This window comes from Anolis sagrei, chromosome X (assembly GCF_037176765.1).
Source record: "Anolis sagrei isolate rAnoSag1 chromosome X, rAnoSag1.mat, whole genome shotgun sequence".
NCBI lineage: Eukaryota > Metazoa > Chordata > Lepidosauria > Squamata > Dactyloidae > Anolis > Anolis sagrei.
The window spans coordinates 37,489,815-37,516,067 of record NC_090034.1 but is presented as its reverse complement, the minus strand read 5'-3'; the positions used below and the strand labels follow the sequence as shown (position 1 = coordinate 37,516,067).

Below are 26,253 nucleotides of genomic sequence, written 5' to 3'. Positions count from 1 at the left end.
CTTCCCCGAGACTCTTGCCAAGGCTGTCTTAGGGACGCCTTCGAGTACAGTTGGCACAATCCTCTCCTTTACATGTATCCTCCGCTTCCCCTCCTGACAAGGGTCCAGGTGAAGATAGATGAGGATGACGCGGACTGCATTCTGGTCTTGCCATGGTGGCCTTGCCAACCATGGTTCGCCTCTCTCCTCACCAAGTCTGTAAGGGAGTTCACACGGCTGAGCGACAGGCCGGATCTTCTGTCCTCTCACTCCGAACAGATGCTCCATCCAGATCTCCATCACCTCTGGCTGACTGTGTGGCACATCAGGGCCCGCAGCTCTCTGTGGCAATGACAACTATTCTTAATACAGCCCATCGGGATTTCACCAAGACTTCCTATGCCGCCAAGTAGAAGCATTTCTCAGACTTTATCAAACAGCGGATCCCTTGTCTGCCTCTACTCCGCTGTTGCTGGAATTCCTGGCATCCCTGGCAGTGGCTAGGCTAGCTTACTCTTCTATCAAGTGTTACCTAGCAGCCATTTTGGCATATCGGAAGAGGGAGAACCTTCCATCTTGTTTTCGAGATCCACTCGTTCAACTTTTTTTGCGAGGCTATAAGAGCATTCGCCCACAGGTCATACCTCTGCCTCCAGCTTGGCAGCTCGACCTGGTCCTCTCGGCTCTGCAAAGAGCACCTTTTGAGCCTATGTCCTGGACTGATTTAGTTTACCTCTCATGGAAGACTGCTTTTCTTGTCACTATCATGTCAGCTCGCAGAGCTGGTGAACTGTGTGCGCTCTGCGCAGACAAGCCTTATATTAGGTTCTACGCAGACAAAGTCGTTCTGCATATGGACATTTCTGCCAAAAGTGCCTACGATGTCAGGAGGGCTTTTGCTTTCTATTTGCATAGGACAGAATCCATTCAGAAGTCTCCAAGACTTTTTCTTCAGTATTGGGCAGACACTGCAGGCCTTCCTGTTTCGTACCAGCGCCTTTCAGGCTGGATCAAGTCTACTATACGCTTGGCGTATCAGATGGCCTGGAAAGACCTCTGGCTACAATCAAAGGCTACTTCACAAGGGTCATGGCCTTGACAATGGCGTATCTCAGTGGTCTAGATGAGTTCTGCAGGGTGGCGACCTGGGCAACTCCATTAATGTTTGCCGCCCATTACAAGTTGGACATGCTATCCAAGCGGCACGCCTCCTTTGGAAGAGCTGTCTTGTTCTCAGCCATGGCATGACACCTTGCAGGGAAGGCATGACACCCGCCATCCAGGGTATGTAGTTTGTCAGTCTACCATATGTGCAATTTCACAGAGACCACGAGGTAGAAATATAGGTTGCTTACCTATCACCTTGTTTCTTCGAGAGGTCATCTGTGAAATCCACACATCTCCACCCTGCCTCCCTGCTGAGTGTCATGCCCCAGCGAATCTGCCACTGCATGGCAGAGGAACATAGCCTTAAAGGTATAGAGAGCTTGTTATAGGGTCCGAGCTGCTATTCATGCGCAAGAATTACTACCATATGTGCGGATTTCACAGATGACCACTTGAAAAAACAAAGTTACAGGTAAGCAACTTATATTTTTTCTTATTATGTTATAATTTTAACCCAGACTATTTCTAGATGATTTTTTAAATGTTTTAAGGCACTGTCTAGGTGCCATTTGTAAGCCGCCTTGAGTCGCCCTCCGGGATAGAGAAAGGCGGGGTATAAATAAGGTAAATAAATAATAAATAAATATATTTTTTAATGGCTGAATCTTAAATAACCCAGAAACTGGATGAATGTGCCCTTTAACGCTCTACTTTTTCTGACATGTAGGAAAATTGGAGGCCCTGGCAGTCTTGCTTCAGAAGCTGAAGTCAGAAGGACGCCGGGTGCTGATACTGTCTCAGATGATTCTCATGTTGGACATCTTGGAGCATTTTCTGAATTTCCATTTCCTCACGTATGTCAGGATTGATGAATGTGCGAATCAAGAAGAGCGCCAGGTAAACTCAACCACTTTCCCCAGCAACTGCTATACAGAGGCATCCTGGACAGAGGTCTGGTACCTCTGATATAGGAGAATATTGACCCAGTTCACTTTTACAGCCATGTGAGTTGGTGATCTTGCAGTAATGAATTCCAATTTGAAGAAGTACTTTAGTTTTTGCTTATCCCTAACAGTACTCTTGTTTTTTATTGATTGATTGGACTGTTCATGTTTTATCGATCTGCTTTCAATTGTTCAAACCATCTTTGGAAACATTAATTGAAAAACCTTGTATGTGTTTTAACTACGGTTTTTAGAGATCAGTGAAATGTGCTTTTCACTTGGTTGCTTTTCAGAATGTATTAGAACGTTTTAGAACGTATTAGAATGTATTAGAACGTTTGTAGCCATGGGGGCATTCTTTTTAAAAAGAAAACTTTTTTGAAAAATGGAAAAAAATGCTGTATTAGCATTCCTTACAGATTGAAAGCCATTCTCAGGATGGCATGAGGAGCAACCCAGCTCTGCTTGGTTTCTCCATGTGCTAAACCCAATCAGCAGGAGCTCATGTTCCTTTTCAGTTTTTGTCTGTGGGAGCTCCTCATTCCTCCATCAATTTTTATCCTCCTGCTTAACCAACCTTTCTTTATTAAACTGATAAATAGAGGTCACAGAATCCTGGGGTTGGAAGAGGCCACAAGAGCCATCCAGTCCAACCTCCTGCCATGCAGAAAAAACACTATCAAATCATCCTCAACTGAAGGCCATCCAGCTTCTGCTTAAAAACCTTCAGAGAAGAAGATACCCAAGGATGCTAACAACTAAAAATGATGTTCAACAGGGACAAGTGCAAGATACTCCACTTAGGCAGAAAAAAATGATATGCAAAGATACAGAATGGGGGATGCCTGATTCAGCAGCAGCATGTGTGAAAAAGATCTTCACATCCTCGTGGACAGGAAGGTGAACATGAGCCAACAATGTGATGCAGCAGCTTAAAAAGCCAATGGGATTTTGGCCTGCATAAATAGGAGTCTAATGCCTAGATCCAGGGAAGTCATGCTACCCCTCTATTCTGCCTTGCTCGGACCACACCTGGAATCACACTGTGTCCAATTCTGGGCACCACAATTGAAGGGAGATGTTCACAAGCTGGAATGTGTCCAGAGGAGGGTGACTAAAATTATCAAGGGTTTGAAGAACAAGTCCTATGAGGAGCGGCTTAAAGAGCTGGGCATGTTTAGCCTGCAGAACAGAAGGCTGAGAGGAGACATGATGAGGGCCATGGATCAAGATGTGAGGGAGAGAAAGTGATAGGGAGGAGGGAGCAGGCTTGTTTTCTGCTGCCCTGTAGAATGGGATGTGGAACAATTTATTTATTTATTTATTTATTTAGAGGTTTTCTATACCGGCCTTCTCAACCTCGACGAGGGACTCAGGTCGGTTTACAGCATATATAAAGTACAATCATATAAAAGAACAACAGGTACAAATCATTACATATTAAAATAGTACAACACAGTACAATTAAAAACATCATCATTACATCATTACAGTTTCCTACGCCAAATCGTCAATCCAGTCAAAGTCATAGTCATTCTCATAGTCACAGTTCATCATAATTCATCACAGGGAAGGTTCTAGGTTCAGTCCCCGAATGCCACATTCCAGAGCCAGGTTTTTAGTGATTTCCTGAACGTCAGGAGGGAGGGGGCAGATCTAACCTCTAGTGGGAGGGAGTTCCAAAGCCGGGGAGCCACCACCGAGAAGGCCCTGTCTCTCGTCCCCACCAACCGTGATTGTGAGGGTGGTGGGACCGAGAGCAGCCCCCTCCCCAGAAGATCTTAATAGCCTTGATGGTTCATAGGGGAGAATCTGTTCGGACAGGTAAACTGGGCCAGAGCCGTTTAGGGCTTTATAGGTCAAAACCAGCACTTTGAATTGTGCCCGGAAGCTGATCGGCAGCCAGTGGAGCTGGCGTAACAGAGGGGTCGTATGGTCTCTGTACCCCGCCCCTGTTAGCAATCTGGCTGCCGCACGTTGGACTGATTGAAGCTTCCGGGCAGTCTTCAGAGGCAACCCCACGTAGAAAGCCTTGCAGTAGTCTAAACGGGATGTAACCAGAGTGTGGACTACCGTGGCCAAGTCAGACTTCCCAAGGTACGGGTGCAGTTGGCGCACAAGTTTTAATTGTGCAAAAGCTCCCCTGACCACCGCCGAGACCTGGGGTTCCAGGCTCAGCGATGAGTCCAGGGTCACTCCCAAACTGCGAACCTGCGCCTTCAGGGGGAGTGTAACCCCGTCAAGCACAGGCTGTAACCCTATGCCTTGTTCGGCCTTTCGACTGACCAGGAGTACCTCTGTCTTGTCTTGATTTAGTTTCAATCTGTTGTCCCTCATCCAGTCCGTTACAGCGGCCAAGCACCGGTTCAGGACTTCAACAGCCTCCTTAGTAGCAGGTGGAAAGGAGTGACAGAGTTGGACATCATCTGCGTACAGGTGACACCGTACCCCGAAACTCTGGATGATTTCTCCCAACGGCTTCATGTATATGTTGAACAACATAGGGGACAGTACTGAACCCTGCGGGACCCCACAGTACAACGACCGCGGAGTCGAGCAGGTGTCCCCTAATAACACCTTCTGGGGGCGCCCCTCGAGAAAGGACTGGAGCCACTGCAAGGCAGTACCCCCAAGGCCCATTCCCGCGAGACGTCCCAGAAGGATACCGTGATCGACGGTATTGAAGGCCGAAGAGAGGTCCAGCAGAACCAACAGGGACACACACCCCCTGTCCAGTTCCAGCGAAGATCATCCACTAAGGTGACCAAGGTACCATGCCCTGGCCTAAAACCAGACTGCGCAGGATCTAGATAATCTGTGTCTACCAGGAACTCCTGGAGTTGCGAGGCTACCACACGTTCCAGGACTTTGCCCAAATAGGGGAGATTGGAAACTGGCCAATAGTTGTCGAATTGAGTGGGGTCCAGTGATGGTTTTTTCAACAGCGGTTTTATAACAGCTTGTTTTAAGCTGGCTGGAATGATGCCTTCCCAAAGGGAGTCATTAACCACCACCTTTACCCACTCTGCCAAACCCCCTCTGGCTTCCTTTACCAGCCAGGATGGGCAGGGGTCTAGGATGCATGTGGTTGGCCTCGCCTCCCCAAGAATCCTGTCGACATCCTCGAGTTGAACAGATTGAAACGAATCCATCAAAATTGGACAAGAAGGTGCTCGTGTTACATTCTCAGAGACTGCCGTGGCTTCAAACTACAGGAAAGGAGATTCCACCTGAACATGAGGAAGAACTTCCTAACTGAGAGAAAGCTGTTCCTCAGTAGAACTCTTTGCCCTGAAGTGTGGTGGAGGCTCGTTCTTTTGAGGCTTTTAAACAGAGGCTGGATGGCCATTTGTCGGGGGTGCTTTGAATGCGATTTTTCTGCTTCTTGGCAGAATGGGGTTGGACTGGATGGCCTACGACGTCTCTTCCAACTCTAGGATTCTATGATTCTATGATGCATATTCCACTGTTGAACAGTTCTTAAACACTTTAAAAAAAACCTACAATGAAATTGCAGAGAGGAACAGACACTCGTTTCACCTTCCCAACACAGAGGAGTTTTTCTTGCACAACTGCAACACTATCTGTTTTTTTGTCTTGAACAGTTCTTACCAAAAGGAAGTTATTCCTAATGTTTAGGTTTTTCCTGCAATTTGTATCAGTATGAAAGATTAAAATACAGTCAGTTTAAAAATAATTTAAGCATAATGTATTTTAAGAACTGGCCCTGTTACCATTATTCTTGGTGCACAAAATGAAGCATATGTATCACATGCAGTGGCTCAGGGCTCATTTTATGGCTTCCCAGGTGCAAAACAGTTTTCAGTTTCTTTCAAAAGTGTTTTGGCACAAAGTTGTCTCAAGCTCTTTCTAGACCACATGTATCAAACTCAAGGCCTGGCGGGCCAAATCTAATCTGCCATGTCATTTCATGTGGCCCTCCAGATGCTGGACTACAACTCTTGTATTCCTCACCAAAAGACCTCATGACTTGAGCTGATACGAGTTAATAAATAAATAAATAAATAATAATAATAACTTTATATTCCACCCTATCTCCCCAAGGGGGCTCATTAACATCTGGAAGGCTGTTTACTCAGAAAGATGGTGTTTCAATTTCGATACAAAGCTTGGGAATTGGAGGTCTAGCTTTAAAATATCCTTTAAATCTTTCCCCAACCTCAGAGCCACAAGGGCTATCATCCCCATCATCCCCAATCCATCTGTCACATAATCAAAAGTAATGAGACTTGTCGTTCTGTAACATCCGGGAACCCAAACTGGCTAAAAACTAAAGAGCAATGAGCACTATGTAAAAAATATTTTGTCCTCTGTATCCATGTATTATTTGTCCATGGATTCAATGGCCCTTTGAAGGCAACCATCAGGGTGATGTGGTCTTCCAATGAGCTTCTAAGCAATGTGTGTGTGTGTGTGGGGGGGGGGGGGGGGGATTTGTGACATTTTTATGGTCTTCTGGCCCATTTTAGTCCTGGGAGAAAACTTAAAACAAGCAAGTGAAACAGAAGTGACAAAAAGTCTCCCCATGCCTCCAGCAGCTCTTTGTGGGAGGTGTGCAGCTGGGTATTGGGTCCCCCAAATCTCCTGGAGTCCCCAACAGGTACCTATATCTGCCAAACTTGATAAAGTTTAGTCTGTCAGAGTAAAGATAAGTTGGTCTGCTAATTCTCCACTATTCTGTTTGATTTCCACATTGGCCATTGAGGAAGGGACTTCCCTCCATGGCCAGCATGTCAATACAAAGTTGCAAAACATAAAAATCCAGGTTCGTAGCTTTCATGTTGTTGTTTACAAGGTAAGTAAACGACTCCTATAGAGGACATTGGTTTTCAGAATGATTATCATGCATAATCTTTGGCGACTCATCAGTAATGCTAACACCTTGTAGTCTGTGCTGGTTTCACTTGACAATTTTCTTTCTCTTGTCTACTCTCTTATTCTGTTTTCTGGTCAAGGAGTCGATGAAAATGTTCAACAGAGACAAGCGCATCTTCTGTGCAATCCTTTCTTCACACAGTCGCTCCACAGGTGTCAATCTTGTTGAGGCCGACACTGTTGTGTTTTATGACAATGATTTAAATCCTGTGATGGATGCAAAGGCCCAGGAATGGTGTGACAGGATTGGCAGGTGTAAGGACATTCACATCTACAGGTGATGCCTGCAAACTAGTTGTTTTGGAAATAGAAGACAGACACATGGGCACAGAGACAGAGCTGTCAGCCTTTTTATTTCTTTCTTGATGTCAAAATATGTGAGGTCTCTACCTCTTGTTTCTTTGTTTTGCTACCCACGGTTAAGAACTCCACAAGACATTTGCCATCTCATTCTGCTGCTTTGGTGGCCCAGGTGGAAGCAACCATGCACAACAGCTAAGGTTCTACTTTTAAAACATATATTGTGTACATATGTACACATACACACATCAGAGTTCTGTAAAATGTAGATCCTCTCAGCAAGGAGGTAGCCTTCCGTTTTTGTTTTGTAGCTCATAGCTGGGAATGTAAAAGAAGCTTTCTATTGTTGTGTTCTAAGATTTACTGTATCATCTGATAAAACGATTATATCCTTGAACAGTCAGTTTCATTTTAGCCGGAACTTCATACTTCCAGCAGAATTTCCTCCCCTCTCCTTGGACGTTCAGTAAAAATTGGCTTAGTCAAGGTTGACATGCTGTTCTTATGTTCTTTTTCAAGGATTTTGCTGATATTTCTGGTTTTTATTTTCTTCTTCTTCTCTAGGCTAGTCAGTGGGAATTCGGTAGAAGAGAAGCTTTTAAAAAATGGCACCAAGGATCTCATCCGCGAAGTAGCAGCTCAGGGAAATGATTATTCTTTGGCTTTTTTGACACAGGTATAGTCATTCTTTTGTTCTGCTTGCTTGAAAACTTTCCATACCTTTTTGTGTTAGGTCTTTCCGAGCATAGACTTCTGAGCCTTTTGATGTAGTCTAGAGATTCACCTAGAATCATAGTTGGAAGAGAGCTGAAGAACTTTGAATTGGCTTCAAAATGGAAAGTTTTCTTAAACAGGATGATTCCTTCTGTTTTCTTCCCTAAGAACTGTGTATGAGATGTATTAGTCTTGGGAAAACAACAATAACAATCATTTCCCCTCTTCACTTTAACTAGCAAACGATCCAGGAACTCTTTGAGGTTCATTCTCCAATGGAGGACTCTGGCTTCCGAGTGAAAGCAGAAGAGTTTGTGATGCTCTCACAAGAACCATCTCCAGCAGAAACCATTTCTCCCAAAGTAGCAAGGCCTTTTATAGAGGTAAATAAGCATGATGCTTTGAATAGAAATTATAGAATGGCAAAATATAATTACATGGAAATTAGTGCTGCTTGTGGTTGTGTGTCCTGCCTTTTAACGTTTTTGAATTGTTTTGTTCTATACATATTTGTAAAGTATTCATTTGTGTAATACAATGCTCCTTTTCATTGTCTATATGATTGATGATGCAGAAGAGACTTTGCCCCCAGATCCAAGAGCCTAGGTTGTCTTGGCAAAGAATATTTAAAAAACAAAAACAAAACAGGTTAGATGCACAGCTGTTTCTGAAAAAAACAAAACCTTGTGTCTTTGAAGGCTCTCAAAAGTATCGAACGTGAGGAGGAAGAGGAGTTGAATACACGTGTGATGGATACTGAAACTGAATTGACACTGGAGCCTTTCATTTTGGAACTTGACAAGTCCCAGTATTTGGATGAGCCTTCTCAGCTGCAGGAGTTGGTTGCTGTCGTTGATCAGGTATAACTTAGGTTGCTTTCCATTAACAGTTGAAGAGAGCCTTTGACTAAATAGTATTATTAGTACTGGGTTGCTGTGAGTTTTCCGGGCTGTATGACCATGTTCCAGAGGCATTCTCTCCTGACGTTTCGCCCACATCTATGGCAGGCATCCTCAGAGGTTGTGAAGTCTGTTGGAAACTAGGCAAGTTGGGTTTAAATACCCGTGGAATGTCCCAGGTGGGAGAAAGAACTCTTGTCTGTTGGAGGCAAGTGTGAATGTTGACATTGGCCAGCTTGATTAGCATTCAATGACTTTGCAGCTTCAGAGCCTGGTTGCTTCCTGCCTGGGGGATCCTTTGTTGGGTGGTGTTAGCTGGCTCTGATTGTTTCCTGTCAGGAATTCCCCAGTTTTCCAAATATTGATCTTTATTTGCTGTTTTGATCTTAGAGTTTTTTTTAATACTGGTAGCTAGATTGTGTTCGTTTTCATGGTTTCTTCCTTTCTGTTGAAATTGTCCACATGCTTGTGGATTTCAATGGCTTCTCTGTGTAGTCTGACATGGTGGTTGTTAGAGTGGTGCAGCATTTTTGTGTTCTCAAATAATACTCTGTGTCCAGATTGGTTCATCAGGTGCTCTGCTATGGCTGGCTTCTCTGGTTGAATCCGACTGCAGTGCCTTTCATGTTCCTTGATTTGTGTTTGGGCATTGCTGCTGCGTTTGGGGCCCCCTATGTAGACTTGTCCACAGTGGCATGGTATACGGTAGACTCCTGCAGAGGTGAGAGGATCCCTCTTGCCCTTTGCAGAACGTAGCATTTGTTGGATTTTCTTAGTGGGTCTGTATACCTTTGTGTCTACAGATACCTTTGTTGGGAGGTATTAGCTGACCCAGACAAGAAACAATCAGGGCCAGCTAATACCTCCCAACAACGGATTTCCCAAGGCAGGAAGCAGCCAGGCTTTGAAGCTGCAAGGCTCTTCAATTCTATTCAATGTCATCTATTGCAACATTCGCACTTGCCACAAACATGCAAGAGTTCTTTCTCTGAGGATGCCTGCCATAGATGTGGGCGAAACATCAGGAGAGAATGCCATACAGCCCCAGGAAACTCACAGCAACCCAGTGATTTCGATCATGAAAACCTTTGACTGCACATTATTAGTACTATTACTAATTATAAAGTACCTAAAATGTTAAGCATTGTTGTTGACAGAATGGACCTGAAAAATGCTTTGTTGACCTACTTTTGCCCATGCTACATTGAATACCCTAGTCAAAAGCTTTTTAATTTAAGATTTAGTAAATTCTGGTGAAATTTCTAATAACTTCTTTGTTAGATAATGACTTCTCTATATTTACTTTCAGCTTACCCCAATTGAAAAGTATGCCTTGAATTACTTGGAGTTATTTCATGTTTCTACCGATGAGAGTGAACTCAAAGCAAATGAGGTACTGTGTGTGTCCTAAGAGAGAATGCAGTTGGAGGAGAGTGATAAAACTCTCCTGGATTTTGATATGGTAGCATACAATTTACTTCCTGTAAGAAGTGAATAGACAAAGGATTAAAAAATAAGCCTAGATTTTTTTTATCAATGGACCAGACAGTTTTCATTGTGATGAGGGATGGGAGGGGGAGACAAAATGAGAAAGGGGATATCAATCACTGTAAAAAAATATTGTGAAAACAAATCTATCATAGGTTATGATATGATAAAATAATCACCAATGTATTTTAATTAGAATCTATAGTGAGTAGCTTCCTAAAAGCAAAATACAGTCAGGAAGTAAATTACTAACTTGGAAGTCATCCTACTATAATTCTTTGAATTGTAATAAAGTCTAATGTGCCATGGCTTCTCATTTTTGAATAGTCTACTGCTTTTGCAGTATGAGGGGTGCTTTACCTACACAGGCACTGCATTGCATTTCATACCTGTTGTTCAAAATTATGGTACTCTGGTAAGGAGAGAAATCCACACACAGTGAACTGTCATGCAATGTATATAGAATCAATAATGTGAAGTTATTGAAAAATTAACTACAGGCAAATATCCAACTTATATCTCCTAGTTATAAACAGAATGAGATGACAGAAAGTGAGAGGGAATCTATTCCTGAGAAGGGAAAATCACTCATGGAAGAGTTATTATGAGGGGGAAAGTGTCAAAGTCCAATTGTTACAGAGGCAGAAAGTGAGGTGAAATGTTTTGAACAGGAGCATAGGCAGCAAAACAAACACCACAGGGGTGTTCACCCTTCCCTATGCTATCCACAACACACACAAATACGCATATTAGTGGGCTGAAGTTACACTTTAAAATGTGCCTGTTTTAACTTACATTCAAATTCAGCTTACGTACAAACCTATAGAATCTACTTGGGGGATTGCCTGTAATTACCGTATATACTCAAGTATAAGCCGGCCTGAATATAAGCCGAGGCACCAAATTTTACCGCAAAAAACTGGGAAAACGTATTGACTCGTGTATAAGCTGAAGATGGAAAATGCAGTAGCTACTGGTAAATTTCAAAATAAGAATTTAGATACCAATAAAATTACATTAATGGAGGCATCAGTAATTTAAATGTTTTTAAATATTTACATAAAACTGTAATTTAAGATAAGACTGTCCAATTCTGATTAAACCATTATTCTAACCTTCAGTGTAAATGTGCTTATGTATCCTTCCAATAATAATAGAGTAAAATAATAAATGTAATAACAATAATAGAGTAAAATAATAAATGTAATATAATAATAATAGAGCAAAATAATGTAAATGAAATAATAATAAATAGAATAAAATAAAAAATGTAATAAAATAAGAATAATAACGGAGTAAAATAATAAATAACTTTGCCTTGAGTATAAGCTGAGGGGGGATTTTTCAGCCTTTAAAAAGGGCTGAAAAACTCAGCTTATGCACAAGTATATACAGTACATTTAAAACTTGGTCAGCTATTTACTTCCAAGTTTTAAAAAAATATCCGAATGCATCGCTATTTATACGGAAATGCTTGAGGTAGATTGCATATTTTGGCCAAGATCAGGATCATAGCAGGCCCTGAGGTTACCAGATCAAAACCGGAGACCTATGGACAACTCCTTATGATGGTACGGGAGTTGGCCCAAATGTTATCATTAAGTTTTACACATTAATCATCAACAATAGCCTAGCATGGACATTGGCAGAGCTTGAAAATTCACTACCTCAGGTGTTTTGGGACAACGCTAAAGACTGAATTGGTGTAGCTAATTAAATTATTTCATCCATGGGTGAAAAACTTTGGGCCCTTCTATTTGATAATAGGCTCCAAATGCAATCAGCCACAACCACATGCAAGTTGTAGTCCATCGATGTCTTGCAGACTACACATTTACTTCACCTTTGGCTTAAATATTCACTCAGGATGTTTTCCAGAAACACATTCATACAAATATAAATATATATAAAAGCCAAGCTTATCTGAATTTCCTGAAGATGGGTAGGAAACTTCTAGCAGTGTACAAAAAATCCTTGGAAAATTAAAAGCATTACATGAAAATTAAAAGCAATTGTGATTCTCCAGCCTTAAAAAGTGCTAGGTATAGTATCTTTACACAGTTTTGGTGATGGTTGATTCTTTTGACTTACAAGATGGACTAGAAGGCGCGCTTATGAAATCTGCAGATAGCACTAAATTAAGGGAAATAGCGAATACCACCAGAGACAAGATAAGAATCCAAAATGACCTTGAGAAATTGGAGAGCTGGACCAAATCTAACAAAATGAATTTCAGTAGGGATACATGTGATGCACTATGCGTAGATAGGAAAAGGCATGCACAAATATAGGATGGGTGACACCTGATTTGAAAGCAGTCCATGGGAAAAGGATCTCAGAGTTTTAGTAGACCTCAAGCTAAACATGAGTCAACAATGTGATGTAGTGGCTAAAGAAGCCAGTGCAATTCTATGGTTCATAATCAGGAATATTATGCCCAGATTGGGGGAAGGAGTAGTGACACTTTATTCTGCTTTGGTCAGACCTCACCTAGAATACTGTGTTGAGTTCAGGGCACCACAGTGATATTGACCAGTTGTAACATGTCCAAAGAAGGACAACCAAAAATGATGAAAGGTTTTGAAACCAAGCCTTATGAGGAATGACTTATGGAGCTGGGTATGTTTAGCTTAGAAGAGAAGACTTGAGAGCTGACATGGTAGGCTTCTTTAAATACCTGATTGGATATCATAATGAAAGTGTAGGGGTTGGTTTCTGCCATTCCAGAGAATAGAACAAGAACTAGTGGCATAAAAACATAAAAAGAGAAAATTGACCTAAAGATTAGGAAGAGTTACTCCATTGTGAGAACTGTTCAGCTGAGTGAATTGCCTTGAGAGATGTTGCACTCTCCTTCTTTGAAGAACATTTAACAAAGAGTGAATGGACATCAGGAGTAATTTGGTTGTGTATTCCCACATGCAATGTAGAATGCGCTTGCAATACCATCCAATTCTAATATGTGCATCTTTTCTTGGGGGGATATCTAGGTCGAAGTGAGAACTGCTAAAAAGATGTGGGAGACTCATCATCTAAAGCAGCTGAAAGCGCAAAAGGATAACATGCTTTGGGATGGGGAGGAGGAGGAGCTCCTCACCTATACTCGGGAAGATGCCTACAACAAAGTAATTTGCCTGCATGTTTTTGTGTCATTTCTGCTGCTCTTAGCAGTGTTTAAAGTGGGACTCACAGTAATGTTTCACCCTGTATCTTTACCTCTAACATGAGGGTAGCTAGCTTGCCTTGCCCCATCCCCAGCCCATGTTTTCAGTTTTTGTGTTCTGAGTCATGTTCAGCATTTTGTGACTCCCAAGATTCTCAGTTCCCATTGGGTGGTGTATATTTTTTGAAACTTTTTGGCTTGGAAAATAAACACACAATTTGCTTGAGATATTTACTTTCCCTTGACTTCTCCCTCTTGTTCCTCAGGGGCACTATTTCTCTCAGCCTTCACTATCTTGCATTTTCATTTAATGCGGGTGATGCTAGCTGTTATTCGCTAATTGTCATCAGACTCAAAATAAGTTTCCTTTTTCTCCCTACAGGAATATATTTATGAAGGTCCAGATGGACAAACTGAAATTATGCCGGTAATTCCTTCTGTTTAGCTTGTATAACTTGTATGAAATTGCAGGTGTCAGAACAGAAATTACATGGTAGCAAGCTGGGCTAATTCTGTTCTAATCTTTTGTGCAGCTCTGGACTCCCCCAACCCCACCTCAGGATGACAATGACATTTATATTGACTCTGTCATGTGCCTGATGTATGAGACCAGCCCGATCCCAGAATCCAAACTGCCCCCTGTGTATGTCAGGAAGGAACGGAAACGGCACAAAACCGACCCATCTGGTAAATGTTTGATTTTATTTTAGATGTAAAGAAAGCATCCTACTTTTTTCTTTCTGGTTGAAAAATAAAGGCAGGCAGTTATTGTAGTTTTTCATGGTAAAAGTAGGATTTTCAAGGCAAAATTGAGAATATTACTGTCCCCAATAGCTGTTGTGAGTGACAACTCTTTGTTTTAACAATGTGTGTTAAGATAATTGTCACTAATATGGACTTCAATTCCAAGCATTCCTCATGGTTATACTGGCTAGGGCTGATACAAATGGTAATACAGCATCAACCTACATGAGACATGATGCACACTCATAGAAGACCACAGCTTTGAATGTTAGAGGCCCTTTGCACCTTACGCAATTTGAGTCTCATGTGTTTGACCCATTTTTCTGACTTGCACACTGAGCATAGTAACTCTCTTCCAGCTGCAGGAAGGAAGAAAAAGCAACGACATGGAGAGACGGTCATTCCTCCCCGATCACTTTTTGATCGAGCCACTCCAGGGATGCTCAAAATGCGACGGGAGGGCAAAGAGCAGAAGAAGAACATTCTGCTGAAGCAGCAGACACAGTTTGCAAAGCCATTGCCCACACTTGTAAAGCCAGCTGCTGAAGTAGGCCAGGACAATCCTGAATGGCTCATCAGCGAGGACTGGGCCCTCCTTCAGGTGAGGTGGTTCCTGCAGTGTTCAATTTAATAGCTCATATCATACTTTAAAGACAAAACCGTGTATTTTCTCCTAATTGGTTGCCAACGAGGACAAAACATGGTGGATGACCTCCGGAGAGAGTTTAGACGGGGGAGTGTGCCCCTGCTGTTCTCCTGGACATCTCAGCAACTTTTGATACCATCGACCATGGTATCCTGGGTCAGCTTTCTGGAATGGGTATTGGGGGCACTGTGCTGCAGTGACTCCTCTCCTTCCTGGAGGATTGTACCCAGATGGTGATGCTAGGGGACACCTGTGCAGACCCCTGGCCATTGACCTGTGGCATCCTACAAGGCTCTATTGTGTCCCCATGCTTTTCAGCATTACATGAAACAGCTGGGTGAGGTCAACCAGAGCTTTGGAGTTGGGTGCCATCTCTATGCAGATGACACACAACTCTACTATTTTCCATTTCATTCTAAGGAATGAACTGGATCCTGGACCAGTGTCTGGCCACTGTGATGGACTGGATGAGGGCCAACAAGCTGATGCGTCAGCTGTGACCATACCGCGAAAAGCCTGACTTGGCCATGGTGGTCCACACTTTAGTTACGTCCAGAATGGACTACTGTACTCTACATGGAGCTGCCTCTGAAGATGGCTTGTAAGCAGCTGCTAATTCAAAGATCAGCAGCCAGGTTGCTAACTGGGACTAACTTCAAGGAGCATAATACTCCCCTAGTAAAGCAGCTCCACTGGCTTCCGACTAGTTTCCTTGCCCAACTCAAAGTGCAAGTTATTACCTATAAAGCCTTATATGCTTCGGGTCCAAACTATTTTCGAGACCGCATCTCCTATGAGCCAACGTAAGCAATGAGATCTTTCAGGGAGGCCCTTCTCTTAGTCCCACCACTGTCTCAAGTATGGTTGGTTGGGACGAGGGAGGGGGCGTACTTAGTAGTGGCCCCCCCTGGCTCTGGAATGCCCTCCCTAGAGATATTAGGTTAGCCCCCTTGCTCCAAACCACCACTGTCTCAAGTATGGTTGGTTGGGACGAGGGAGGGGGCGTACTTAGTAGTGGCCCCCCCGGCTCTGGAATGCCCTCCCTAGAGATATTAGGTTAGCCCCCTTGCTCCAAACCATTCGATCCAGTTTAAAAACATGGCTCTTCAAACAAGCCTTTGATCTCAAGTAGATTTTGAAGCACCGTCTGATGATTTACTGTTGGCGTTGCTTCAGCACTGGATGTGTGAATTTAAAACAACCTGTTTTTATCCACAGCTATGACTGCGTTATATGAATTTTAATGTTTTATTGTGTAGTTGCAGGCGTGTGCAATTGTTATTTCATTGTTTTATTGTTTTTAGGTCTATGTGTTATTTATGTGTGGTATTTTGCTTTGCTAGCCACCTCGAATCCATTCAGGGAGGTGGTGGTGGGGTACAAATAAAAATGTATTATTATTAAAACATGCCCTAGTCGTCGACGTCTTCTCCTTCGCCTTCTTCCATATTGCTAAAACCACAGCAGCCCCTGACCACAGCAGCCCCTTAAAAACCTCCTTCTTTAAAAGCCTGTCTGAATGGAAAGGTTTTAGTCTGCTGTTGGAGGATAACAAGGAGGGGGGCAGTCTAGCTTCATTAGAAAGAGAGTTCCTGAATCCTAGTTACGTTGTAATTATAGAAACACATTCTTGCTTGTTACAAGTTGGCTTTGGTTTCCAAAACTACAGTCTAGACCAGTGGTCCTCAACCTGTGGGTCCTCAGGTGTTTTGGCCTACAACTCCCAGAAATTCCAGCCAGTTTACCAGCTGTTAGGATTTCTGGGAGTTGAAGGACAAAACATCTGAGGACCCACTAGTAGAGAAGCACTGGTCTAGACTCTCCACGCCTTCATTCTCATAGTCTTGTCCTCATGTTACTTGCCTTCTACAAGAGTTCATTTGGTCTGTTGTTTTCTTTTGTAGGCAGTTAAACAGCTGCTAGAGCTCCCGCTCAACCTTGCTGTTGTATCTCCGGCTCATACCCCAAACTGGGATCTTGTCAGCGATGTGGTGAACTCCTGCAGTCGAGTTTATCGTTCTCCAAAACAGTGCCGCAACCGCTATGAAAATGTCGTCATTCCAAGGGAGGAAGGGAAGGTGGGTGTAAGCCGAAACACGCATTTTCTTGCACACTCTTTGGGGTGTCAGCAACATAAGCTAGCTGTAAAAAAATCTTTGTGGTTTTTTTTTTTTTTGCCTTTTAAATTGTTTTATGTGGCACTCTTTTTTATTTTATTTTTTTTAATGGTCAGGGTGCTTTAGATTTTTCCCAACGGCCCTGTGAGACAGGTCACTACTATGCTCATTTTATTGATGGGGAGTTGAGACTGAGACATGACAGTTTGTCCAAGGCCTCCCGGCATGCTTTCCCCCTCCTTTTTTGTTTTTTGTTTTTTGGTTGATCATGGGTGTGGCCCCTGATCTCCCAGGCCTTAAGCCCCACCCTCTGTCCACTGTACCACACTGGCGCTAATAGAGACTTTCTATTCATGTCACTAATCTATCCCCATGCCATCACAGAAAGTCAAACTTTGCTTCTTATTTTACAGCTTATGTATGAAGCGAACCCTAAGAAGAAGACAAAAAGCATTTATAAGGTGTGCACTTATAAATTGTTGTTCCAATGCAGACAGTCTGGTATCTTAAGCATCAGCAGAGGTGGACACAAGATGAAGTAGGAGATGTATTTTAGTCCCAATTTGAACCCTAAACTGGCCATTTAAAGCCTTTGCATCTATTCCGCATTGACGCAATAGATTGCGGCACCAGGCGGCCTTTGTCTCAAAGATATGCATTAAAGAGCGATTTCGCACACTAAGCCACATTAGTCAGCTTCGGTTCTTTTTTCAAAAGTGTTTTGTCCACCTCCCAGAAATGCCACCTCATTCCGCATGATTATTACAATTAGTAGCTTTTTTGATTTAAAATATTTTATCACTAGCCTTTTTTACTTTTCATTTTGAAATCTGATTGCTTTGCAGACATTTAATGAATTAATTCCTGCAACGCCCCATCAGGTAATGTATCACCCCCAGTTAATAGCTGCAGAAACATAGTTGCACAATAGTTGTCGTTGTAATAGTGTTAGTCAGAAATATAAATGACTCTGGAAATCAGACTTTTGATGCGTCAGTTAGGTAACATGGATAAAATACTTTTCGTCTCAAGGTCAACTTTCTGCTAAGCTAAAAGGTTGGGGGTGGATAGGGGATTTGCCAATTAGCATACCCTAAAGCCATGGTTCTCAACCTGTGGGTTCCCAAGTGTTTTGGCCTACAACTCCCAGAAGTCCCAGCCAGTTTACCAGCTGTTAGGGTTACTGGGAGTTGAAGGCCAAAACCTCTGGGGACCTACAGGTTGAGAACCACTGCCCTAAAGGCACTAGATCCCAACGGATCTTGGAAGTTAATCAGGGTCAGGTGCTGTAGGCTCTATTTCAGAGGATAGAGCTGACAAAGCCACCTCTAAGTATTCCTTGCCCCAGAAAGACCTATGAAATTCATGGAGTCACCTAAGTTGGCAAGTGACTTGATGGCACATGCACATTACATTCTTCATCACAATTTTTAAGGAGACAGGGACAGTGTAAGTAAGTAATATTAAGTTGTGAGCTCTTCTGTGCATCTGGTGAATTGTCATGGTGAGCACCTGGTCATGTGGTATTGTCGACAGTTCAGTGACTGAATGGTCTGCAACTGGAAGCCCCATGTTAATTTCCCTGAGTCTTCCAAGGAGGAACAATATTAAATAAGTAAAATAGATACATAAATAGAACTATCGTTATATGGCTTATGTACTCTCATACTACAGCATGGTTAGTTAAGCAGAAGGTATTGTGGCCTTTGGCTGATGATTGCTTTGGTTGCTCTGTCCTAGGTCTATGCAGTTTTCAGGTTCAATAGGTAAATGTGTAGTGTTACTGGGGTAGAAGAAGTATCTTCTCTTCCATTGGTAACTAATGGACTATAGGAAATGGTGAAGCACATAACTATTCCACCAGTGGTGCCATTTGACTGGCCGGTCAGATGTTCCCAGCTGTACCTACTCCACAGACTAGCAGGGTAACAAGGAGTGTTCTTCAACTCATCGTGCCGAGTCTTCTGAGCAAGGAAAGAGGGTTGCTGTGGGAATGGGTGAGAAGGTGGGAAGTGAATAATAACATTAATTTTGAAGGCAGCCCAAAGGTCCAGGAAAGAGGACACAGAATTGTTTGAGTCTTTTAGAAAACAAAAGGAGTTGTTTCATTTTGAAGGATATAGGTGGATAGTATTTTGAAAGTGTTCGTAATGTTCAGATACCTGTTTTTATGATTGTGTAAAATTTCAGTTTAATATGTTCACATTTAAATGGCCTGTACTGGCACTCACATGGTTTTGCAGATCTGATGTTCCCATTTTCTTAGCCTTAGTTATGAGATTGAGAGCAAGCTACCATACCCCTTTATCTGTCTGCCTGTTTCCTATGTGAACCTCCCCGCCCATTTCATATCTCTAACCATAGCACAGCATTAATAGGTGGGTTCTTCAAAAAGTTTCCACACTTTTTTAAACTTTTAAAACTCTATTTATTAAGAATTTCAAAATTGCATCACTTTTCTACATAATCTCCTTCCTTTGCAATGCATTTTCCCAGTGTCGTGCCAACTTTTTAATGCCATCTACAAAAATAAAATAATTGATAGCCACTGATGCACTGCTGCTTTCACATCATTTGCTTGCTTGCTTGGACTTTTGCTTCTCTGTCAGTTGCTTAGCCCCCCACCTGACACACAATTGATTGAACTTAAGGCTGTCATGGATCAGGGCAAAGGCAGATCCAGTCCTCACATTTGACTTCCCTGCAACCTCTTCAACTGTTAGTCTTCTGTTTTCGCGAATCAGTTCCAATTTTCTTTTTTTGTCCCTCATGGCTGTAGCTGGTTGTCCAGAATGCTCTGCATCCATCACATTGGCGCTGCCATTTCCGAACATTTCAATCCACTTGTAGATAACTCTGAGAGAGAACTTTACCCCATACTGAGCACACCTGCAGAGATGGATTTGTGCACAGCTTCTGCCTACAAAAAGCATATGACTAAACAATTCATACGTTTCGCAGCCATCTTCACCAAAGCGTGGCAACTCTTGTACTGAACTGCAAGGCCAGCCGCCTTGCCAGACAGACTGGTCACAGGACACTCTCAGACATAACTAAATACTACTACTTCCACCCTCACTGTTTCTAATAAAATGATAAAAGTGCAGAAACTTTTTGAAAACCCCTCCTTTGTTAGTGCTAACCACAGTTAAAGTTTTCACATGTCCTTCAGTTTGTTTACAAATGCTGGATGGGAGCTAGCGTACCATTAATTCATTGGTTCTGATACTCATTGGTTAGCTCTGAATAGCAGAAGATGATAGACATGCAAGTTACAGCCAGAGCATGCAGGTTCATGGCTTACAATGCCTATCAAACATAAGAACGGTAGCTTATATTTAAATATATGGGCTTAATTTTGTGTATTGAAACTCTCACATAGGTAGGCATACAGACAGATGTGTCATTTTGCTTTTAATTACTATGCATAAAACTATTGTTTTGTTCACATTTAGACTAAGAACAGTCGTCCACTTCGAACCAATCAGCTCTATGCCCAAGATGAGGGTGCAACACATACCCAGCTCTATACTAATCATTTTGAAATTATGAAAATGATTGCTGGGAAGAGAAGTCCACCCATCAAACCCTTGTAAGTCCGTAGTGGAGATTCCTGTTCAAACTAGTGAAATAAAAACATTGGGGGTTAAGAACTGTGTGAGGCTGCCACGGAAAAGGCTTTTATCTCTTCTCGGAACTGTGTTTTGTGTACATTTGCTTTACAACAATGTCCTTTTTGGCTGTATTTCAGACTTGGTATGAATCCTTTTCAGAAGAATCCAAAGCACACCTCGGTACTTGCTGAAAGGTAAGATATTATTCATAGGCAGGTGATACTGAAGTCAGAATAACATTCAAATAGAGAAGAAATGAGAATTTGTTTTTCAAAAGAATATATTGGGCAGAATTCAGGTAAAGAAAAGCAGTCATTGTTGATTACCAGTTTGTATTTGATTTTTTTTCGAGTTGATGCCAGTGGGGCCTTAACTTTAGGCTGGATTGTCACTTTTTTCTTCTTTCTTTTTTCTAGTGGTATCAATTATGATAAGCCACTCCCTCCAATTCAAGTGGCCTCTCTCCGAGCAGAGCGCATTGCAAAGGAGAAGAAGGTATGTACTTTTGAGGAAGAGATTGAGAGAGAGATCAATTGATTTGAATGACTGGGCCAAAAGTGATTCAGGAATAGTGGTGTAGCGATACATTTTGAAGAGTAGACTCTGATGATGATGATGATGATGATGATGATGATGATGATGATGATGATTCTCCATAGCCACACCCCAGGACTCCAGCAATACAGGCAGGTGTGGTGATCCATACTAACATACTGACTGTATCAGTATTCATCTTTGCCATATTCAAATAATAATAATAATAATAATAATAATAATAATAATAATATAGAGCTGGATGATCTGGATGACAATCCACTACTCATTACACCTGCGTAGTGATGTCGACAGACTTTACCTGCTCAGAAAATCAGGAGGCAGAGGGCTTCTGCAAGTGAAACAAACTGTAGAAGAAGAGAAATATGCACTGGCAGATTATGTGAAAGGCAGTCAAGAACCAGCATCGAAGGTAGCCAATAGTAGTAAATAGTAGTGCAAAAGACAAAGACAGTTCCTGGGAAAAATTGAGAGCCAAATTGACAAAGAAAAAACATGGATGTAGCTCACAAATGGAACTTTGAAAAAAGAGACGGAGGGCCTGATTCTGGCAGCCCAAGAACAAGCCATTAGAACCAATGCCATCAAAGCCAGAGTTGAAAAGTTGACAACAGATCCCAAATGTAGATTCTGCAAGGAAGCAGATGAAACAATAGATCAGATCCTCAGCTGCTGCAGGAAGATCGTGCAGACAGACTACAAGCAGAGGCATAACACCGTTGCTCAGATGATTCATTGGAACTTGTGCCACAAATACCATCTGCTTGTGACAAAGAACTGGTGGGATCACAAGCCAGAAAAAGTTACAGAGAATGAACACGTCAAGTTACTCTGGGACAGAGTTTTGGAGCACAACACTCCTGACCTCATGATCATGTTAAAACACAAAGTATGGATTGTCGATGTTGCAATCCCAGGTGACGGCAGGATTGAAGAGAAGCAACTAGAAAAGCTGACACGATATGAGGATTTAAAGATTGATCTGCAAAAACTCTGGCACAAACCAGTCAAGGTGGTCCTAGTGGTGATCTGCACACTGGGTGCAGTGCCTAAAGACCTTGGCCTGCACTTAAACACAATCGCCGCTGATAAGATTACCTTCTGTCAGCTGCAGAAGGCCACCTTACTGGGATCTGCACGCATTATTCGCCAATACATCACATAGTCCTAGACACTTGGGAAGTGTCCGACGTGTGATCCACTACAACAGCCAGCAGAGTGTTTGCTGTGGACTCATCTGGTTGTGTTTCAAATAATAATAATAATAATAGTTTTATGTCTTACCTCCTCGAAGCTCACATAAAAGCTCACATGAGTTAAAACATACATCAGTAAAACCAGAAACAATTAATGTGTTGTCGAAGGCTTTCATGGCCAGAATCACTGGGATGCTGTGAGTTTTCCGGGCTGTATGGCCATGTCCCAGAAGCATTCTCTCCTGATGTTTCACCCACATCTATGGCAGGCATCCTCAGAGGTTGAGGGGTCAGTATGTTAAATGTATTACATTTTAAAAATACAATATAGCATCATAGACTCACAGAGTTGGAAGACACTACAGGGGCCATCAGGTTCTACACCCTTCTGCCATATAGAAGAAACTAATTGAAAAGTTCTGGCACTTTGACTCCGCAAGCCTTGGCTTAACTGGAGAGAAATTGAATCCAATCATTGTTGGCAAGAAATTAATGTAATGTGGTGCACTTTGAATTTAAAGTGTGCGGTTTACCTGCTTCTTGACAGGGGCTTGGACTGCATGGCCCACGAGGTCTCTTCCAACTCTATGATTCTATGTGTTACAGAAATTGTCAAAATCCATTGTAACAGTTGATTATTACAGTCCCTTCTGGATTAATTTCATTTGTGGAATGTGTACCTTGTTGCCATCAGTTGTCTTCTTCTCATAAGCAGTGTGGTCTAGAAAGTGATACATCCTCTCATTCCCTAGGCTTTGGCTGAACAGCAGCGGGCCCAACAACAAGCAGGGCCACAGCAGCAACAGCAGGCAGGCCAGCAGCAAGTGCAGCAAGTGGCAGTTCAGCAAGCCCAGTCTCAGCCCCAAGGTCAAGTTCAAGTTGTCCAACAGCCCCAGGCTGTGGTACAGACCGCTGTCACCACTGTGGCAAACACTACGGTACTGGTAAGATATAATAACAGAATATATGCTGTATTTTAATCTGTTGTTCCTCATCTTGTCAATAATAATAATAATAATAATAATAATAATAATTCAGTTGTATCTTGCCACCATTTCCCCTAAGGGACTCAAAGCAGCTTACACACAATAACAATGCAGACAATAAACAAAATCATTACATATCAGAAACAGATTAAATCGGCAAACAACACTCATCAATAAAAACAACGAATCAATATAAGAACAGCAACATATTAAATTAACAGAAGCCATCCTTCATAAAGAGTAAACAGACTGGTTACACATGCCCTATATGAATCAGTGTGTTGTGCCTTTAAATGGAATAAAGTTAAAATCTATTTACCTTTGAAGCTTGTGTTTCTAGTTTTTACAGAGTCCATATTTTACAGGCAGTTGTGATTGTATGACTTCATGAAACTGTGCACTAGCCACTTTGAAACATTTCTCTTTAATACAAATTTGTCTTTTGACCAGGCTGGCACAATGAAAAATTCAGCAACTGGGACAAGCATACAGACAGGTAAGGCATCCCTGGCAGGATCCCATAAAGCACTGTGAGTGCTGATCTTTGTTATGGATCCCAGAGTGATCTTGGCTTTGTTTTCAGCCACCGTGACTGGAAATGTTATTGTGAACACCGTGGCTGGAGTTCCAGCAACCACTTTTCAGCCGATCAACAAACGCCTGGCTTCACCTGTTATACCTGGAGCACTGGCGGTGAGTGCCTTCATGTGTTTCACTGTGGATGTTACATTGGGATAGGAAAAAAAGAAACCTGAAACTCTGATTATTATTATTGAAAGGGGTGGGATGGTTCAGCCCCAAACAGCTCTATTTGTGTTTGTTTGTTTTTTAAACTGGCTTAACTCAGAGGAAGGAGGAGGAAAGATCCCCCTTTCTCTGAAGGCAAGGCAGTTTAGAAAATCTGAAATGGATCTCCCAACAAAGGATTTCCCCCAGGCAGGAATCAGCCAGGCTTTGAAGCTGCAAGACCCTTCAATGCTAATCAAGCTAGCCAATGTCAACATTCACACTTACCTCAAACAGAAAGATCTTTCTCCCACCCTGGACATTCCACAGATATATAAACCACTTGCCTAGTTTCCAACAAACCTCACAACCTCTGAGGATGTCTGCCATAGATGTGGGCGAAACATCAGGAGATATTGCTTCTGGAACATGGCCAGACAACCCAGAAAACTCACAGCAACCCACTGATTCTGGCCATGAAAGCCTTCAATAACACATTACTCATGTTTGGTTTGGCTGAAACCATGGATTGCCTAGAAGTCTGAATCAAACCATTTTGAGAAGGATCTTTCAGGTTGAAAGCTGAATGGATTTTTCATTTTTCCCTCTCCTTCTAGACATCAGGAGGGACTGCTGCAGCTCAGGTGGTCCATACCCAACAGAGAGCGGCCACAGTGCCTGCTGCATCTGCAGAACTGGTGACTATTGCATCTACTCCAGGGGCTCGAGCTGCAACATCTGTGACAGCATCAGCTGTTGTCACCACCAACCTAACCCCAGTCCAGACCCAAGCTAGATCTTTGGTCACACAGGTCACACCAGGTAATGGATTTTGAAGTACATAGTTTAAATTTTGAATTTGACACCTTTTTAGCCACTTTCATCTCTTGCAGCATGACAAGGAGGAAGGAAGCGGGGGAAAATAAATATGGAAATAGCAAGTATGCTTTGATGTTATCTCTAGATGCATGGAGAGGTGCATGGAAGAAAAGTGGGCTCATAATTATTGAGATTACAGTAGGCTGTGTGAGAAAGACTTTAAATCTTTTCTCTCCTCTTTATGTCAGGAGAATATTCTTCATTGGCTCCAATCCTTACATGCCTGTTGTAGTCCTGATCATTTTCAGATGTTTACAGATATTGTGTCTCCTTTGTGTCTAACTCTGAAGGGCTTGAGGACTGGAAGAAAAGGGGGATGAAAAGAAGCATCTGAATCTATGTTTGGAAAAGTGCTAGAGTTTTATTTTGATTTTTTTTCTTGGCGGAAAATTTCTAGCAGCTCCAGCCGGTGTACAACTTTCAGGGAAGACAATCAGCCCAGCTCACTTTCAGCTCCTGAGGCAACAGCAACAGGCAGCAGGTCAAGTCCCCCAAATTCAGGCCCAGGCCCAAGCCCAGGCCCCTGCCCAGATTAAAGCTGTAGGCAAATTATCCCAGGTAAGAAAGATGCACCTTGGTTCTTATATATCTTTGGGCCCTGGAACTTGTGATCCTCTTTATGTTGTTGAAATATAGTTCACATCAACACTAGTAATGCTTATCAGGGGTAAACTAGAGTGAAGAGGGGAAGCCAGGAAGACAGTTCCACCATGTCTCCTGTGTCATCAGTTGAGAGCCCCTCCCCCAGCACCAACTGCCGCTTTTGGGCCAGAGTGAAGAGGGGAAGCCAGGAAGACAGTTCCACCCTGTCTCCTGTGACAATATAGTACTATATAATACTAATATTGTGCTATCCCAATAATACAATATATTGCATGTACATATAATATTGATAATAATAGTATAATGTAATACAACATACTAATAACAATACAATATAATAATATTAATTATATATTACATGTAATATTACTAATGATATTACAGTATAGTGTTATTTATTTATTTATTCATTTGCTGTGTTTGTATACCGCCTATCTCAGCCCATAGGCGACTCAAGGCGGTTAACAGGGTAAAATTCAATGCTTACAATATCATAAATATAATTAAAAACATAACATATAATAAAAACTAAACAAATCAATCTATATAAAAATGCTCTGTGCATAATGAGTCCCTTAAAAACAAAAAAAACCAATGAAGGAAATCACACCAAATTTGGCAACAATACATCTCACAACACAAGGAGTGACCATCACTCAAAAAATATGATTTTGTCATTTGGGAGTTGTAGTTGCTG

The 26,253-nt window shown here is 42.2% G+C and overlaps 1 protein-coding gene across 12 annotated transcripts in view; it reads left to right on the top strand.

Moving 5' to 3' along the window:
- The window catches only part of EP400 (E1A binding protein p400), a 110,566-nt gene that overhangs the window by 64,970 nt on the left and 19,343 nt on the right, over positions 1–26,253 (top strand). For 6 of the 12 annotated variants that reach the window (XM_060785659.2, XM_060785654.2, XM_060785660.2 and 3 more), the window contains 21 exons: positions 1,814–1,983; positions 7,007–7,203; positions 7,791–7,902; positions 8,180–8,323; positions 8,639–8,800; positions 10,149–10,232; positions 13,318–13,452; positions 13,873–13,917; positions 14,024–14,177; positions 14,594–14,835; positions 16,785–16,958; positions 17,411–17,458; positions 17,843–17,878; positions 20,453–20,589; positions 20,749–20,805; positions 21,028–21,106; positions 23,115–23,306; positions 23,799–23,844; positions 23,932–24,041; positions 24,692–24,896; positions 25,351–25,511. In XM_060785659.2, the coding sequence (XP_060641642.2) occupies positions 1,814–1,983; positions 7,007–7,203; positions 7,791–7,902; positions 8,180–8,323; positions 8,639–8,800; positions 10,149–10,232; positions 13,318–13,452; positions 13,873–13,917; positions 14,024–14,177; positions 14,594–14,835; positions 16,785–16,958; positions 17,411–17,458; positions 17,843–17,878; positions 20,453–20,589; positions 20,749–20,805; positions 21,028–21,106; positions 23,115–23,306; positions 23,799–23,844; positions 23,932–24,041; positions 24,692–24,896; positions 25,351–25,511 (2,690 nt within the window). The remainder of the gene's footprint in view (positions 1–1,813; positions 1,984–7,006; positions 7,204–7,790; positions 7,903–8,179; positions 8,324–8,638; positions 8,801–10,148; positions 10,233–13,317; positions 13,453–13,872; positions 13,918–14,023; positions 14,178–14,593; positions 14,836–16,784; positions 16,959–17,410; positions 17,459–17,842; positions 17,879–20,452; positions 20,590–20,748; positions 20,806–21,027; positions 21,107–23,114; positions 23,307–23,798; positions 23,845–23,931; positions 24,042–24,691; positions 24,897–25,350; positions 25,512–26,253) is intronic. The other 6 variants (XM_060785663.2, XM_060785662.2, XM_060785658.2 and 3 more) reach the window with 4 other exon arrangements.